The 18,304-nt window shown below is 46.5% G+C and overlaps 1 protein-coding gene across 1 annotated transcript in view; it reads left to right on the forward strand.

Annotated features, from left to right (window-relative positions):
- The window catches only part of LOC141141107 (vomeronasal type-2 receptor 26-like), a 124,904-nt gene that overhangs the window by 82,355 nt on the left and 24,245 nt on the right, over positions 1 to 18,304 (forward strand). Inside the window, exons 3-4 of the mRNA XM_073628816.1 lie at positions 4,853 to 5,144; positions 6,189 to 7,010. Coding sequence (XP_073484917.1) covers positions 4,853 to 5,144; positions 6,189 to 7,010 — 1,114 coding nt within the window. The remainder of the gene's footprint in view (positions 1 to 4,852; positions 5,145 to 6,188; positions 7,011 to 18,304) is intronic.

Below are 18,304 nucleotides of genomic sequence, written 5' to 3' on the forward strand. Positions count from 1 at the left end.
TGATCTGATCGGATCAGATATTGATCCGTTCAGATACTATACCACTAAAGGAGGCGTATGCTGCGTGCGTGGGTGTTAGTGGTACTGGCGCTAACCTGACGCTGCCTGGGGCCGGTGCTTGCTAGTTCACCAAAATGCTACCAAAAAAACTGTTAGCGATCGCAGGGATCAGGCCTGACTCTGCGAACGCTGCAGTTATGCGTTTAGTGCCTTGTAAGTGTCAGTGATCGATCGATACTGCACTTGGGTGGGCTGGGCTGGGCCGGGCGGAGGGGCACAACGCAGGTGCTAGCAGGTATCTGGGCTGATCCCGCTAACACTGCGTTTTTGGGAACCCTAAACTGCTGGGGACGCTAGTATAGATCTGATCGGATCAGATATTGATCCGATCAGATACTATACCACTAAGGGAGGTGTACGGTGCGTGCGTGGGTGTTAGCGGTACTGGCGCTAACCTGACGCTGCCTGGTGCTTGCCAGTTCACCAAAATGCTACCAAAAAAACTGTTAGCGATCGCAGGGATCAGGCCTGACTCTGTGAACGCTGCAGTTATGCGTTTAGTGTTTTGTAAGTGACAGTGATCGATCGATACTGCACTTGGGTGGGCTGGGCGGAGGGGCAAAACGCAGGTGCTAGCGGGTATCTGGGCTGATCCCGCTAACACTGTGTTTTTGGGAACCCTAAACTGCTGGGGACGCTAGTATAGATCTGATCAGATCAGATATTGATCCGATCAGATACTATACCACTAAGGGAGGCGCATGCTGCGTGCGTGGGTGTTAGCGGTACTGGCGCTAATCTGACGCTGCCTGGGGCGACGCATATCACCGCCGGGCGATCAGGGGGCTAAACCTTTATTAGGTAATAAACGGCGGGTGCCCTGACACTATAAAAAATAAACGAACTAACCTGCGTCACCCGTAACGGTTATACGGTGATCAGTGGTGAAAGGGTTAACTAGGGGGCAATCAAGGGGTTAAAACATTTATTAGGTAGTATATGGGGGTCCCTGTCACTATAAAACGCTGACGGCGAACCTAAATATTTACCTCACTAACTAGCGTCACCAGCGACACTAATACAGCGATCAGAAAAATGATCGCTTAGCAACACTGGTGACAGGGGGTGATCAAGGGGTTAAAACTTTATTAGGGGGGGTTAGGGGGGTACCCTAGACCTAAAGGGGGGTGATACTCACTGTCCCAACACTGTAACTGTCACAAACTGACACTATGCAGTAATCAGAAAAAAAAAAAAAAAAAAAAAAAAAAAACCTGCTGGTGTCAGTTTGTGACAGGGGGGGGGGGGTGATTGGGGGGGGATCGGGGGGCGATCGGGGGGGGGATCGGGGTGTTTTGTATGCCTGGCATGTTCTACTGTGTGTGTGTGTGTTGTGCACTCACATTGATGTCTTCTCCCCTCGGCGCTGGAACGGAAAATACCGAGCCGAGGGGAGATGACATCATTTCCTTTGCTGCTGTTTAGCATACAGCAGCAAAGGAGTGTTCCCATTGGCCGGCGGCGATCGCGAGGGGGGGGCCACGAACGGATGGCCTCCCCCTCATCTCGGATCGCCGGGGAACAGAACGGGACCGCTTCGGGCACCGGGGGGGGGTCCGATCGGACCCCCCACCCGCGAGAGGCAAATCACGTACATGTACGTGATTTTGCCTGCCCGTGCCGCCTTGCCGACGTAAATCGGCGTTAGGCGGTCCTTAAGTGGTTAAGCTGATACCCCCATCTAAAATCTAGTGAACCAATTGCCTTTAGAAGTCATTGAATTTGTAAATAGAGTCTACCTGTGTGTAATTTATTCTCAGTATAAATACAGCTGTTCTGTGAAGCCCTCAGAGGTTTGTTAGAACCTTAGTGAACACACAGCACCATGAAGGCCAAGGAACACACCAGACAGGTTAGGGATAAAGTTATGGAGACGTTTAAAACAGGGATAGGTTATAAAAAAATATCCCAAGCTTTGAACATCTCACGGAGCACTGTCCAATCCATCATCTGAAAATGGAAAGAGTATGGGACAACTGCAACCTACCAAGACATGACCGTCCACCTAAACTGACAGGCCGGGCAAGGAGAGCATTAATCAGAGAAGCAACCAAGAGGCCCATGGTAACTCTGGAGGAGCTGCAGAGATCCACAGCTCAGGTGGGAGAATCTGTCCACAGGACAACTATTAGTCGTGTACTCCACAAATCTGGCCTTTATGGAAGAGTGACAAAGAAGAAAGCCATTGTTGAAAGAAAGCCATAAAAAGTCCTGAATATAAATGCACGCCACACTTTTCACATATTTATTTATAAACAAAACTGTGAAAACCATTTATCGTTTTCCTTCCACTTCACAATTATGTGCCACTTTGTTTATCACATAAAATCCCAATAAAATATGTTTACATTTTTGGTTGTAACATGACAAAATGTGGAAAATTTCAATGAATACTTTTTCAAAGCACTGTATATTGATACATAGGGGAGCTGGATTTTAGAAAAAAAATAAAAAGGTGAACTTAGCCTTTAAGTTAGGATTCACCAAACCCTTTGAGAATAATGCCGCATACACACGGTCGGACTTTCTAGAAAGCTAGGTCCGACGTACTTGCCGCCAGACTTCCGGCGGACTACCGCCGGACTTTCTGAACGGCCGGACTTGCCTACACACGGCCGGACTTGCCTACACACGGCCGGACTTTCCGGAATCCGGTCTTCCCGACGGACTTCCGCCGGACTTTCAGAATGAACGGACTTTCCCACACACAGACAAGTCCGTTCATTTTGAACGTGACTTGGGTACGACGGGACTAGAAAAGGAATTCAATCTCGCCGCTTTTTTTGGCGAGATTGAAACCTTGCGAGCCCCGTCGCAGGCCCTTAGGTCTGGTATGGAACTTTAAGGGGAACCCCCTACGCCGAAAAACCGGCGTGGGGGTCCCCCCAAAATCCATACCAGACCCCGATCCGAGCACGCAGCCCGGCCGGTCAGGAAAGGGGGTGGGGACGAACGAGCGCCCCCCCCCCCTCCTGAACCGTACCAGGCCGCATGCCCTCAACATGGGGGGGTGCTTTGGGGGAGGGGGCGCCTTGCGGTGCCCCCCCACCACAAAGCACCTTGTCCCCATGTTGATGGGGACAAGGGCCTCTTCCCGACAACCCTGGCCGTTGGTTGTCGGGGTCTGCGGGCGGGGGGCTTATCGGAATCCGGGAGCCCCCTATAATAAGAGGGCCCCCAGATCCCGGCCCCCCCACCCTATGTGAATGAGTATGGAGTACATGGTACCCCTACCCATTCACCTAGGTAAAAAGTGTCAATAATAAAACACAACACAGGTTTTTAAAATAATTTATTAAACAGCTCCGGGGGGGGTCTTCTTCCGTCTTCGGGGGTCCCTCTGGTTCATCTTCTCCCGGCGTCCGGTTGGTTCTTCTCCGCTCTCCGGCCTCTTCTCCCGGTGTCCCAGGTCTTCGGCCGGCCCCTCCGCTGTCTTCAGGTAGCTCTATTGCCAGCGTGGTCGACCACGCCCCCTAAAACGTCACAGTCCCAGCATGCCCAGGGACTGTGACATCATATGGGGGCAGGGTCTCCGCCTATATAAGTCACAACGCAGCCCTCAGAGACCAGTCCAGCCGGAGAGAGCGGCATGTCAACATCTAGGGGAAGAGAAGAGAAGAGAACACAAGAAGCCAAGAAGCCAAGAAGCCCAGAAGTCCGGACCTCCGCACCTCTGCTGGCAATAGAGCTACCTGAAGACAGCGGAGGGGCCGGCCGAAGACCTGGGACACCGGGAGAAGAGGCCGGAGAGCGGAGAAGAACCAACCGGACGCCGGGAGAAGATGAACCAGAGGGACCCCCGAAGACGGAAGAAGACCCCCCCGGAGCTGTTTAATAAATTATTTTAAAAACCTGTGTTGTGTTTTATTATTGACACTTTTTACCTAGGTGAATGGGTAGGGGTACCATGTACCCCATACTCATTCACATAGGGTGGGGGGGCCAGGATCTGGGGGCCCTCTTATTATAGGGGGCTCCCGGATTCCGATAAGCCCCCCGCCCGCAGACCCCGACAACCAACGGCCAGGGTTGTCGGGAAGAGGCCCTTGTCCTCATCAACATGGGGACAAGGTGCTTTGTGGTGGGGGGGCACCGCAAGGCGCCCCCTCCCCCAAAGCACCCCCCCATGTTGAGGGCATGCGGCCTGGTACGGTTCAGGAGGGGGGGCGCTCGTTCGTCCCCACCCCCTTTCCTGACCGGCCGGGCTGCGTGCTCGGATCGGGGTCTGGTATGGATTTTGGGGGGACCCCCACGCCGGTTTTTCGGCGTAGGGGGTTCTCCTTAAAGTTCCATACCAGACCTAAGGGCCTGGGATGCCCCCGCGCTCGCCGCAATGAGAAAATTAGTTTTTCCTATTGCAGCGAGCGCGAGATGCAGTAACCTGCTCCTCCGTCGTATCTGGTCCTTCGGACTAGCATACAGACGAACGGGCTTTCCGTCAGGAACTGAGTCCGGCGGAGGTACGACGTAAAGATTTGAAGCAGGCTTCAAATCTAAAGTACGTCGGATTTCCGCCCGAAACGGTCCGTCGGAAGTCCGATGGAGACCACACACGGTCGGATTGTCCGCCGGACTTGATCCGGCGGCGTCCGTCGGACTTTTGCAGGTGAAAAGTCCGACCGTGTGTACGCGGCATAAGACCTGGGCAGATTATCTTCATTTATCATTTTTTCCATTGACTTCTCATGGGATCTGATTATTTATGTTTTATTTATGACATTGTTTTTCAAATCTGTTAAAAATAAAATTCTAATTAAAATAATTTTTTTCACTAATTTTTTTACCTCATCAGGCCTTTCCCTCCATATTACCGATATTTTCTGACTATTCTTTATGCTATCGATGAAATTAATAAAGACCCGACAATTTTACCAAATGTAACTCTGGGATATCATATGTATGATTCATGTAATGACAAAAGGAAAGCCGTGAAAAGCATCTTACAGATCTTATCTGGACCAGGACAGACGGTGCCAAATTATTCCTGTAGGAAACACGGCAACTTAGCTGGTTTTATTGGAGACCAAAACTCTGCAACTACAGTGAATATAGCAGAGATACTGGCTCTGTATAGATACACTCAGGTATGGAAATTGTATCTCTGCAACTTTTGTTTTAATATTAATCCTTAAAGCCCATATTTTTATTTATTTTTTCAATATTTTCACCTGGTGATCCTGCCAGTAACACATTTCCTGTCTTAGATTGACTATGCTCACTCATTGAACTGATTCTATAGAGGACCAGCATATCCTCTAGGACAGGAAATGCTTTAGGACTAGAATACACTCCTCATCTCCATAAGGTAGTGGGAAGGTGTTCTGTAATCAGATAACTGGGAAGAATTTACACTGAGAAGAGTGGAGCACAGGCTAACCAATGTGAGACAGTGCCCAGATTTTGGCCCATCCACCGTTACAAGGATGGGGGAGTAATGCCAATGATTCAACAGATCTCCAAGATTTCTGGTTTCAGTGCCAGCTGATGAGGAGAAAGGGGCTGCGTGTGAGCACCAATAGGGTGAGTATAAAGGGGTCAGGAGATGCTCTTTGCAGAGACAGGGTCACTTCCATGGCTTTGTCGTGTTTTGGCATGGTGACACTATCTCTTAAAGCATGTGGGCCTCCAGCTGTTGCAGAACTACAAATCCCATGAGGCATTGCAAGGCTAATAATGACTCCCAAAGGCAGGGGCATGATGGGAATTGTAGTTCTGCAGCAGCTAGAGGGCCATAGGTTGAACACCAATGTCTTAGGCTGGGTTCACACTGAGGAACGGAGCAGCTCACAGCAGGGGGTCCGGTGCGTCTACATTCACCATTTCAGGTCTGAATTCAGCCCAAACTTTTGGCTGAATTTGAATTTGAAATGGACCAGAAAACGCACTGGACTCCTGTGCAATTTGCACCGGAGCCGCTCTGGAGATGTGTGAAGCGGCTCTGTAGAGAGTCGGTCACAATCTCCTGCCATGTGAATTGGATGTGGAGAAACCTGCATCCAATTTGCACGGGTGTGAACCCAGCCTCAAAGTGTATTTATGCAAAAATCTGATTGTTTTGAGGAAAAAATTCAAATGTTAGGTCTCTATATGGGTACATTTTCAAGAAATCCAATAACTCTATATTATAGGTCAGTTATGGTGCAACCACTGATGTGCTCAGTAACAGAAATTTCTACCCAACATTTTTCCGGACGGTTCAAAGTAACCAGGCCATTTTTTTCATACTATCGGGTCTTCTCCAATTCTTTGGCTGGACGTGGGTTGGAGTTATATCTTCTGATGATGACAGCGGTAATCAGGAAATCCAACTTCTGACCCAATATCTAACCATGAAGAGTATTTGTGTTGCCTACATGATCAAGATAAAGTTAGAGGCTATGAGTGTTTCAGATGAAATTTTTAAAAATAGCATTGGTATTATTTCAAAGTCATCTGCTCAGGTTATAATTCTTTGTGGGACCTTTTCTTCATTTATGGCTGATCTTTTAATAGAAGTAAGGCATGTGCTCTCTAATAAGACATTCATTTTTGGACCAATATTTGCCTCCAAAACATTTCTTATGGAACATTACAGCAAAGCCCTTGATGGGAGTTTGGCTGTAGAATTTGATGAACTGCATGTTCCTGATATGAAGAGTTTCTATCACAGCTTTCAGGTTGTGAACCATCCTCAGGACACGTTACTGGAACACATATGGCTGCTACATCTACACTGTTCAGGAACCAATGAGTCACGTAATAGATTTTATAGTACAATATATAAGTTTCCTCTTCGCAACTGCTCCAAGGCTAAACGTGTCACTGAATTCATTAGTTTTAATAGCATGGGTTTAACTGATCGAGTTTATAGAGCAGTTTATTCATTGGCTCATGCTCTAAACAACATGTATCTGTCTATAGGAAGTCAGAATCAAGATAAAATAACACAGGTACATAACTACCCACATCAGGTAAGTAATGGCTTTATTATGATAATTACAGTATCTAAATTCTGTGTAATATTATTATTATTATTATTCAGGATTTATATAGCACCAACAGTTTACGCAGCACTTTACAATATAAAAGGGAGACAATACAGTTATAATACAATAAAATACAAGAGGATTAAGAGGGCCCTGTTTGGAAGAGCGTACAATCTAATAGGGTAAAAGATTAGTTGGAGACGTGATAGGCTTCCCTGAAGGGATGAGTTTTTAGGGATTGCCTGAAGATAGCAAAAGTAGGGGATAGCCGGACAGGTGGAGGTAGCGAGTTCCAGAGGATGGGAGAGGCTCTGAAGAAATCCTGGAGACGAGCATGGGAGGAGAAGACGAGAGAGCTTGAGAGTAGGCGGTCTTGAGAAGAGTAGAGAGGACGATTTGGGTGATATTTGGAGACAAGATTGGTGATGTAGCTCGGGGCAGAGTTGTGAATGGCTTGTGGTGAGTATTTTGAATTTAATTCGCTGGGTGATTGGGAGGAGAGGGTTGGCAGACACTGAGCGGTTGGTAAGGTGTATAAGTCTGGCTGCAGCATTCATGATAGACTGAAGAGGGGATAGCCTATGGAGAGGCAGGCCAATGAGAAGGGAGTTCCAATAGTCAAGGCGAGAGATAACGAGGGAGTGAATGAGGAGCTTGGTGGTTTCATTTGTTAAAAAGGGACGGATTTTAGAGATTTTACGCCTAGTACCAGTGGTGGCCCATCCATAGGAGGCACATGGGCACTCCCCCCCCCCCCCCCCCCCAAGCTATTCACAAAAAAAATAGTAAAAAAAAGTGTCACAGGCGCCGGACACACGGCAGTCTATGGGAAGCTGATTGCAAGCTGGGAAGCTGATTTGCCCCTGTTCAGGGCGTGTGCAGGGTACAAGCATTGCACCAGAAAAAACTCCCACTCTTCAATGATTTGTTTCTTGCCGCCTGTTCCTTATTTTTATTGGCGGGGACCAGAGGACAGTGGGTGGTCCTTTTTCTGAGTCACTTCCGGTTTCGCCTCACTGTGCTGTGGACTGGGCTTCGCGTAGAAACATTCTGGAGTTTCTACTAATTTTTCACCTTCCTCTGGGCGCCTGACCCTTCACAGCATGGGACTGAATTCCCCTGGTGCAGCCGGTGTCTTGCCGAAAAAGTTCCCCCGGCGGATAATGACCCCCCTGTACTGCACAAGTACAGCGCTTGCGCAGTACAAAGCACTACCGAGCCACCGAAAATAGCCGAACATACACAGCGCCTGCGCAATGAAGACCACATTGAACACCACATTCTACCAGACGCTCCCGATGCTACCAGACAATGCCGCACGCTCCTGATCCCGCCCATCAACATTGCAAAACCCGCCCTTCATTTATTTAAACACACCCCGCAAACAGCTCTGCCCATTAATTTAATATTCGGCCTCTTCTGTAGCATCCACCCCTTACACGATATCACAGTAATAAACCCGCCCCTTGCAGAGCAGCACGAGCATCGGGAGCATGCGGCAGCGTCGGGCACAATGTCCTGCTCATTGCACAGGTGCCGTATACAGCTGACTGACAGCTGTTCAGCTTCGGATATTTTCGGTGACTCCCTTGTTGTTCGTACTGCGCAAGCGCTACGCCTGCACAGTACAGGGGGGTCATTATCCGCCGGGGGACATTTCTTGGCAAAACAGGGCAGCAGTGATGGATGTCACGACAACGATCACACAGTAAGTGTCTGGAAGGGGGAATGGCCAGCCTCTGCTCTACTGTATAGAGAGGTGAGATAATGAAGCCAGCAGTGTGTGTGCAGCTTGTTACTTCCTCTCACTTACTTTTTCCACTTCCCCCTCTCCCTAACCAGCCTGCTTGCAATGCCGGGGTCGTGCTGGAACAATCACACCCAGCTGTGAGGGGGGGTGAAGAGGGCTTAACCTGTCAGTGTATTTGTACATCTCTACTGCTTGTATGTGTGCTACACTGAGACACCTCCCCCACTGTATACACAGCATGTGTCAGTACACAGTCCCTCTCCTTCACACACTACTGTGTATGGCATTGTCCAGGTCCCTGTTTAATCACTTCAGCCCCGGAAGGATTTACCCCCTTTCTTGGCCAGAGCATTTTTTGCGATTCTGTACTGCGCCGCTTTAACTGACAATTGCGTGGGTGTGCGGCGTTGTACCAAAACAAAATTGACACCATTTTTGTCCCCACAAATAGAGCTTTCTTTTGGTGGTATTTGATCACCTCTGCGTTTTTTTTTTTTTTTTGCAGTATGAACAAAAAAATTTTGAAAAAAAAAAACAATATTTTTTATTTTCTGGTGTAAAACATCCAATAAAAAAATTGAAAAAAAATATAATTTCATAAATTTAGGCCAATATGTACTCTGCTAAATGTTTTTTGGTAAAAACAAATCCCAATTTTTTTTTTTTTTTTGTGAATAGCTGCATTTGATGGGCACAGTGGTGGCAATTTATGGGCACAGTGGCTGCGTTTGATGGCACAGTGGCTGCGTTTGATGGCACAGTGGCTGCGTTTGATGGCACAGTGGCTGAATTTGATGGCACAGTGGCTGAATTTGATGGCACAGTGTCAGTGTTTGATGGGCACAGTGGTTGCATTTGATGGCACAGTGGTTGCATTTGATGGCACAGTGGTTGCATTTGATGGCACAGTGGCTGCGTTTGATGGGCACAGTAGCTGCGTTTGATGGTACAGTGGCTGCGTTTGATGGGCACAGAGGCTGCGTTTGATGGGCACAGTAGCTGCGTTTGATGGTACAGTGGCTGCGTTTGATGGGCACAGAGGCTGCGTTTGATGGGCACAGTGGCTGCAATAGATGGGTTTTTTTTTTAGTTTGTTTGGAAAAGTCATGGAGGGGGGCACGGGCGGGGGGGGGAATTAATAACTCAGTTTTAGAGAGATTTAGTTTAAGGAAGTGGTGCGACATCCATGCTGATATGTCAGTAAGCTAGTAATGTGGGAGGAGACTGATGTATATCTATATATAGATATATATATGGATATTTTACCTAACATATAAATGATGGATAATGTATTCGATTTTATATTAAATACAATAAGTGCAGTGCTATAACTTACAAATGATTATACAAAGTAAAAAAGTCCAATTAGTGAAACTGACCCAACAGTTTGTGAACAAATGTGAAAAGTGATGAAAGTTCAAAGTAGTGAAAAATGGTAGTAAATCATCTGTAGGAGAAATGTTGAGTCACCGGAAGATCACCTTCTATGATGTATATGGGGTGCCAGAACACTCACCAGACATCAGCCAAAACAGTAGCATAGTAAACAAGTGCACCAAAAGTATTGTCAGTTGATTCTCCACGGTGATATCCCTCCACCACTAAATTGCACTCAACAGAAAATGAGCAGAAAAAAGCCTTATGTCAGGATGTAACTGTCAGCAGATGAACCGAGAGGAATCTGCCCCCATTGTCAAACAGTCTGCTGGGAGTGGGATACGTTGCATTGGATCCACCGTCCCCTTCAATGCGGTGTGCACTGTGTGTAAAAAACGTTCACCACCGGGAGCCAGAATAGTGCTAATATGGTGTAGTATTTATTAAAAAAGGAGGTACATGTACATGCACATTAAAAAATCCATAAAAACTTACATGAAAAAAAAACGCCGCTCCTGCCACAAGGACACGGTGGTCAAAATCATTAGTTTGTAGGCCTTTCCCGACGCATTTCATGCCCAAGCACAATATCAAGAGGTCTGCCTATCACTGACGTCTTGTTACTGCAAAGTTTAAATAACCACAGACCTGGAAATAGGGGAATTTTGGGGGAACTCTATAATTTACTGTGGTTTCCCCTACTTTCACACTCTCTAGCTTGTGCTGTAATTAACAGCAAGTGGTGGGTGATTTGATCGCTGCACTTCATGGCGCGGCTGTCTTTTTCATTCATCACTAAATACTGCTGTTTTGTTTAGTTGTATTCTTTCCTCTAGTTTACCCACCATTAAGATGGCGGCTGCACACATCAACTTGCCGAATTCCAGGCGACTGGTAATAACATTTTGATCCAGCTCTTTAGAATGACATAGTTCTGGTTTTTGAATAAATGGTGGCCGTGCCACCTCCAGTTTTTGCCAAAATTGTGTTTTTCAAACTTCCAGTATGGAATTCTGCGATTTTCGGGTCTGTGGTTATTTAAACCTTGCAGTAACAAGACATCAGTGATAGGCAAACCCCTTGATAACATGTTTGGGCATGAAATGGTAAGGGCCTACACACTGATGTTTTTGTTTTTTTCGTCACGTCCTTGTGGCAGGAGAGGCGTTTTTTTCATGTAATTTTTTTTTTATGGATTTTTTATTGTGCATGTAAATGTACCCCCTTTTTTAATAAATACTACACCATATTAGCACTATTCTGGCTCCCGGTAGTGAGATTTTTTACACACAGTGCACACACCATTGAAGGGGACAATGGATCCATCGCAACGTATCCCACTCGCACCAGACCGTTTGGCAATGAGGGCAGATTCATCTTGGGTCATATGCTGACAGCTACATCATGACATAAGGCTTTTTTCTGCTCATTTTATGGTGAGTGTAATTTAGTGGTGGAGGGAAATCCCTGTGGAGAATCAACAGACAACACTAATGCAGTTTTACTGCAGTATATTGAAGTGCGTCACTGCAGTATATTGAAGTGCGTCAGTGGAGTTCTACTCTGGTATATTGTAGTGTGTCAGTGCAGTTTTACTGCAATATATTGTAGTGTGTCAGTGTAGTTTTACTCCAGTATATTGAAGTACATCAGTGCAGTTTTACTACAGTACATTATAGTGCATCAGTGCTGTTTTACTGCAGTATATTGTGCATCAGTGCAGTTTTACTGCAGCGTATTGGAGTGTGTCAGTGCAGTTTTAATACAGTATATTGTAGTGCGTCAGAGCAGCTTTACTACAGTATATAGTAGTGTGTCAGTATAGTGCCGTGTTTTACACCGCATTTTTTTTAGTTTCAATGGTTTTTAATTCAAGTTTTCTCATTTTCCATAGTAAAACAGAAATACAAAATATGTAAACAGTTTCGTAGTAATATTTGTAACATTACACTTTAAGGCAAATATAAACTATCTATGATATGGTGCTGACATATCAACCTCCGAGATGTAATTAATATTGTTATTGCTACATTTGTGTTTTTCTAGTGGGGTCTGTGTCTAAGCTGAGTTAACATTTCTAGATTTCAGCAAGATGACCCCCTTTTTTTTGTCAGCCCAAGTAGGGGTACCAAAGAAAAAAGTTGTACCCAAGGAGAGGTAGTTGAAAAGAAAGGAAGAGAAAAAAACAGTTAGAGATTTAGAAAGTGACCCCCCCCCACCGGTCCCCCTATACCAATACAGCCCTAGAGCCTCCCGTTAAGTACTGGATCCAGGGGCTCCATATCTTTTCAAACTGTTGCATTTTAACATTTAGATTTGCTGTCATGCGTTCATTGAGCATGATCCAGGAGAGTTTATGTTTGAGCTGGTCAAACGGCACCACCGCCAATTTCCAAGATTTTGCTATTGTGATTTTTGCTGCTATAAATATAAACATTATAAGATGCCTTTGGGACTTTGAGGCTGATTTTACCTCGGCACCCAGTAATGCCTGTCCCGGGGATTTAATCAGGTTTACCTGGGTGAGGGTGTACACAAAGTTGTACACCCTGATCCAGTAGCGCCTCACCTTAGGACACTGCCACCATATGTGGTACATCATCCCCAGTTGTCCACAGCCACAAAAACATTGAGGGGATGCTTCAGGTATGAAGGTCGCCAGTCTTGCCGGGACCATATACCATCTCATTAAGACTTTGAAATTTGCTTCTTTTAAAAAAGTATTTATGATGGATTTTGTGGCCCCCTCGGCTACTTTGTGCCACTCGTCCAGCTCAATACTCTCCTGGAGGTCAGCCTCCCATCTCTTCATATATTCTAACTTTTCAGTACAATTTGACAGGATTGTGTATATTTCTGAGATATGCCCTCTGATCTTATCGTACTGTACACACAAGTGTTCCATCGGGGTCATCGTAGCTATGTCCGAATTTCTTGATATGGTAGATAGTGTGTTTTCTATCTGTGTGTATCTAAAGAATTCTGAGATCAGTAGCTAATGTTTATCCTCCAGTGCTTTTGTCGTTAAGATACCCCTATGATCACATATATCTGCTATTCTCAGTAACCCCTAGTTCGTCCACCATTCAAACGTTCTAGGGGTGAGGCCCGGGGTGACGTTCACGTTTCCCAATAGTGGAGCTAATGGAGTGTGTAAGGATTAGAGCTTATGAGATTTAAGTAGTCTGTCCCAAATGCTCAAAGAGATAGAGAGTGGCGAACATAGGATCGGGGGTCTTTGCTTAGGAGATAACCAAAGGATGGAGGAAATTGGATGTGACTTACAGGCTTCGGCCTCTACCTGCATCCAAATTAGATGGGGTCTCGAGCTGTGGAATCTAGTAATATGAGCCAGCTGTGCAACATAGTAGTACTTTAGCAGATCTGGGAAGCCTAGTCCACCTTTTCTCTTGGGAGCGTATAACGTACGTATGTTCACCCTAGGCCTCTTATTCCCCCAAATGAATGACAAGAGTTTAGTTTGAAATGATTTCAGGTCTAGTTTGGCTAATGACACTGGTAGCGTTCTGAAGAGATATAATATCCTTGGTAGCACATTAATTTTAACCGAGTGTAGCCTGCTGAACCACGGCGGCGGGTGAAGCGACCATCTTGTCAGGTCTGTTCCTATATTTTTAAACAATGCAGGGTAATTTTGAGAGTATAGTGTATTCCACGATGGGGTGAGGTTTATTCCCAAATATGGGAGCGTATTTGTTTTCCATGTGAATTTGTAAGACTGTTTTAGAGTGGAGATCACGGATTCCTCCAAGGAAATGTTCATAGCTTGTGATTTGTCATAACTGATTGTTAGGCCTGAGATTATGGAGAATGGTTTAAGTATGGCGTATAGATTCGGGAGGGTAGTGATAGGGGATAAGATTGCCAGCAATATGTCATTCACAAAGAGGATGCATTTATGTTCAATACCTCCACACTCTATACTTTTGACATATAATGAGGCTTGTATCTGGATTGCTAGCGGTTCTAATGCCAACACAAAAAGTAACGGGGATAGTGGACTGTAACGGAACGTCCCACACTCCGCTTGAGTGCTTCCATCAGTATACCACTTCCTCCCAGTCTGGATACAGATATCAGATATTCCAACCCCTTCCAAGCACAAAACAAGACGAGACTTACTTAGATGCTAACGTGGACTGACTTTTTATTTGAGGTCTCACTCAAATATATACAGCAGGATGACTAAAACCTAACCTAATTAATATGAGATAATTATCTAATCATTTATTCAGCCTAGGTGACTAAGAGACATGACCTTTTAGAACAGACTTGTGGTCACCGAGCTTCACACAGTACATTATACATTATCATAAGTACAACCAGAGGACATGTTCTCACAATAGCAGGAGCTAATTACAATTAACAATACAAACAGTGATCTCCCCCCTCCTCAGCTTAGTCATCAACAAACTATAGTAGGAGTAGACTGTTCGTCTCCTAGCCATTGACTATTCAATACACATTACCATAAACATCAACACAGGGTTAATTAGAACAAACAACAATGTGTGGAATATCCTTAGAAACTATGGTGAGCCAGACTAGACTAATTTACATTAAGCATGTTATAGCAGACATCAGACAGGTGAGTGGAGTTGATATTAGCATCTCCTTACAGTATGTGTCCCAACAGTATGACTCAGTCACTATTGCTAATATGGCAAATACAGGGTCCCCAGAGTCTGTGTGCACTGAGGGACAAGGACCCAAAGCCAAAGTAACAACACCTCAAGGGTACCCCAAATGCCAGTGCCCATAATTTGTAGGCAAGAGGCTTGCATTCAGTCCCCTCCAAAAGCCTCTGTCCCGGGTGAGTCTGTCACATTTCTCCCCCATCAAAAGTTGACTAACAAGGTCCCAGACCTCCACCTGGTCTGGACATGCGTTAGTCAGGCAGAGTGAACTCACAAAGTCTGTCCGTATGATCTCCTTTCTTGGCTGCAAGGAATAGTTGACCTCAGTAGGTGTGAGGCAGAGGTCATTGACTCTCTGTCCGTCTGTCAGTGCTTCATCTGGGTGGTGTTTACCATTCCATGGCTTGGCCTGTTGTTGGGAAGAGGGGCCCACTGTCCCAGTTCCCTGAAGCTGAGGAGAAACTGTAGGTGATAAGCAGAGGCCAGCTGTGCTCTGCCCTGTTGCCAGCGATTCAGCTGGGAGTAGCAGCTTCACTACATCAGCTTGTCGCCGGAGAGAGGGGCCGACTGCCCCGTCTCCCTGGATCTCCACAGTTGTTGCCAGTGCTGGGCAGAGGTTGGTAGCACTCTTCCCTGTTGCCAGCACTTCTGCTGGGGACTTCACACCCTCTGCTCTGGCTAACCGTTGGGGCAGGAGGCTGGATTCCTCCACTCCCAAACTGTGTAGCTGCCATTGGGGAGGGGAGCCGGCTGCTTCCTGTTCCATTCCCTCATCTGGCTGCTGGGACGACATGTCTGTGGTACTGTCTCCCATGTGCACGGATCTTTGCTGGGGAGGAAAGACCGCTTCCTCCACCCTGGCCAACTGTTGGGGAGGGACAAAGAACACCTCCTCTCCCTTCTCCCCCTGTATCTGCTGCTGGGAAGTGATTGCCACCTTCTCACCCTGAGCCTCCGAAACTGCCACAGGTGTGGGGCAGAGGTCTTGGACCCTCTGTCTGGTGACCAGCACTTTAGCTGGGGAAGTTCCTTGTAACTCCACAGATACTGCTGTTGGTTCTGGAAAGGCACATTCCTCCATCCAAGATCATCTAATGCAGAAAAAGGATCATCAAGGTCAGTCAGCACTTGCTGCATCTGCCATAAGACCTCAGCCTCCCTAGCTGTGGGGGCAGGTTGGCAAAGCACACTGTTACTCTGCCACATTGCTGACTCTTCAGCCAGGATTTCAGAGTTGTCACCTGGTATTTCCTGATAGTCCCAGGCAAAGGGAGCCCAGCCCTTGCGCTGGGCAGAGTCTAGCAGCCGTCTGTAGGCGATCTCCAGCTCCCATTCCTGAACGGCCAGAAACTCTATATCTTCCAGTGCCCAGTGCACTTCCGAAACATTCAGTAGCTGTTCTCTGTAATCCATTATTTCGTCCAACCGCCACTCCAAATCACTCCCAAAGTTAGGGTCCCCTGTCAGCTTCACATACAACAGTCCCAGGCCACCGTAGCCAAAGCCTTCCGTTGGGCTGTCATCCGCTATCCAAGGGCATGCTTGGTAACATGCCACCGGAGGGCTCTGTACCTCTCATCCAGCTGCATCTCTACCCAGACCAGCCAGCTTAATTCCGCTGTCTGCTCCTTGTTCGTTTTTTCTCCCAAAAACAGAACCCGCAATCCATACTGCTACCAGTACCTTTCCTCGATGGAGGGGAGAACTTTTCCCTGGTGTCGCTCCTCACGGGCTAGCGCTTCTTTCCAGAGTTCACAGCGGATAGAAACAAACCATCCCAGCAGGACCTGCTCTGATACTGGTCCTCTGTGCTGTATCTGCATCTCTCGCAACCTCCTTCTGAATTCCTCTTCCATGGCGGCTGGTATCTGTACCTCTCCTCTCCTGCTATCTGGACCTTGGATCCAATTGGAAGCTTGGATGTCCCAGACTGTAGGAAGCATCCCACCGCTGCCACCAATGTAACAGAACGTCCCACACTCCGCTTGAGTGCTTCCGTCAGTATACCACTTCCTCCCAGTCTGGATACAGATATCAGATATTCCAATCGCTCCCAGGCACAAAACAAGACGAGACTTGCTTAGATGCTAACATGGACTGACTTTTTATTTGAGGTCTTACACAAATATATACAGCAGGATGACTAAAACCTAACCTAATTAACATGAGATAATTAGCTAATCGTTTATCCAGCCTAGGTGACTAAGAGACATGACCTTTTAGAACAGACTTGTGGTCACCGAGCTTCACACAGTACATTATACATTGTCATAAGTACAACCAGAGGACATGTTCTCACAATAGCAGGAGCTAATTACAATTAATACAAACCGTGATCTCCCCCCTCCTCAGCTTAGTCATCAACAAACTATAGTAGGAGTAGACTGTTCGTCTCCCAGCCATTGACTATTCAATACACATTACCATAAACATCAACACAGGGTTAATTAGAACAAACAACAATGTGTGGAATACCCTTAGAAACTGTGGTGAGCCAGACTAGACTCATTTACATTAAGCATGTTATAGCAGACATCAGACAGGTGAGTGGAGTTGATATTAGCATCTCCTCACAGTATGTGTCCCAACAGTATGACTCAGTCACTATTGCTAATGTGGCAAATACTGGGTCCCCAGAGTCTGTGTGTCCTGGGGGACAAGGACCCGAAGCCAAAGTAACAACACTTCAAGGGTACCCCAAATGGCAGGGCCCATAATCTGTAGGCAAGAGGCTCACATTCAGTCCCCTTCAAAAGCCTCTGTCCCGGGTGAGTCTGTCACATGGACAGCCTTGGCGTGTCCCTCTTTGGATGCTAATTGGGCTTGAAAAGTAGCCTTTTACCGTTAACGCTGCCTTCGGAGAGCTGTAAAGCGTTTGAAGTGTGGTTAGGAAGTGAGTTCCGAACCCTAGTCGTTCCAGGACAAAGAAGAGGTAATCCCAGGACAGGGAATCGAATGCCTTATGTATATCTAAAGATAGCAGCATTCCCTGCCTTGGGCCCCCTCCGTCCCAGTCCGAGTGGATTGCTGATATAATATCTATGACCCTTCTTGTTTGATCCGTCGTCTGACATCCCGGTACCAAGCCCGCCTGGTCTGGGTGGATGTAGTTTGCTAAAAATTAGTTCATTCTGACCGCCAGGATCTTTGTCATAATTGTTACGTCTATGTTGATCAATGAAATGGGACGGTAATTTTCACAACTCCCATGATCTTTTCCCGGTTTCGGGAGGATATGTATAAATACTTTATTTTCCTGGTCAGGAAGAGCAGTGCCCTGTCAGAATTTCTTGGAATTTTCTGTAGTATAAACCTGAGAACCCATCTGGGCCCAGTGCTTTTGGAGGGATTTAGGCTTTTGATCGCCTGCATTATCTCTGTTTCAGTGAATATTTGATCCATTAGTTCTAGATGTTCCTTCTGTAATTTAGGAAGAGGGATGTGTCTAAAGAATTCTTCCATTTTATTTGTTCCTACTTTCTCTGAGGCCCTAT

The sequence above is a fragment of the Aquarana catesbeiana genome, linkage group LG04 (assembly GCF_042186555.1).
Source record: "Aquarana catesbeiana isolate 2022-GZ linkage group LG04, ASM4218655v1, whole genome shotgun sequence".
NCBI classification, from domain to species: domain Eukaryota; kingdom Metazoa; phylum Chordata; class Amphibia; order Anura; family Ranidae; genus Aquarana; species Aquarana catesbeiana.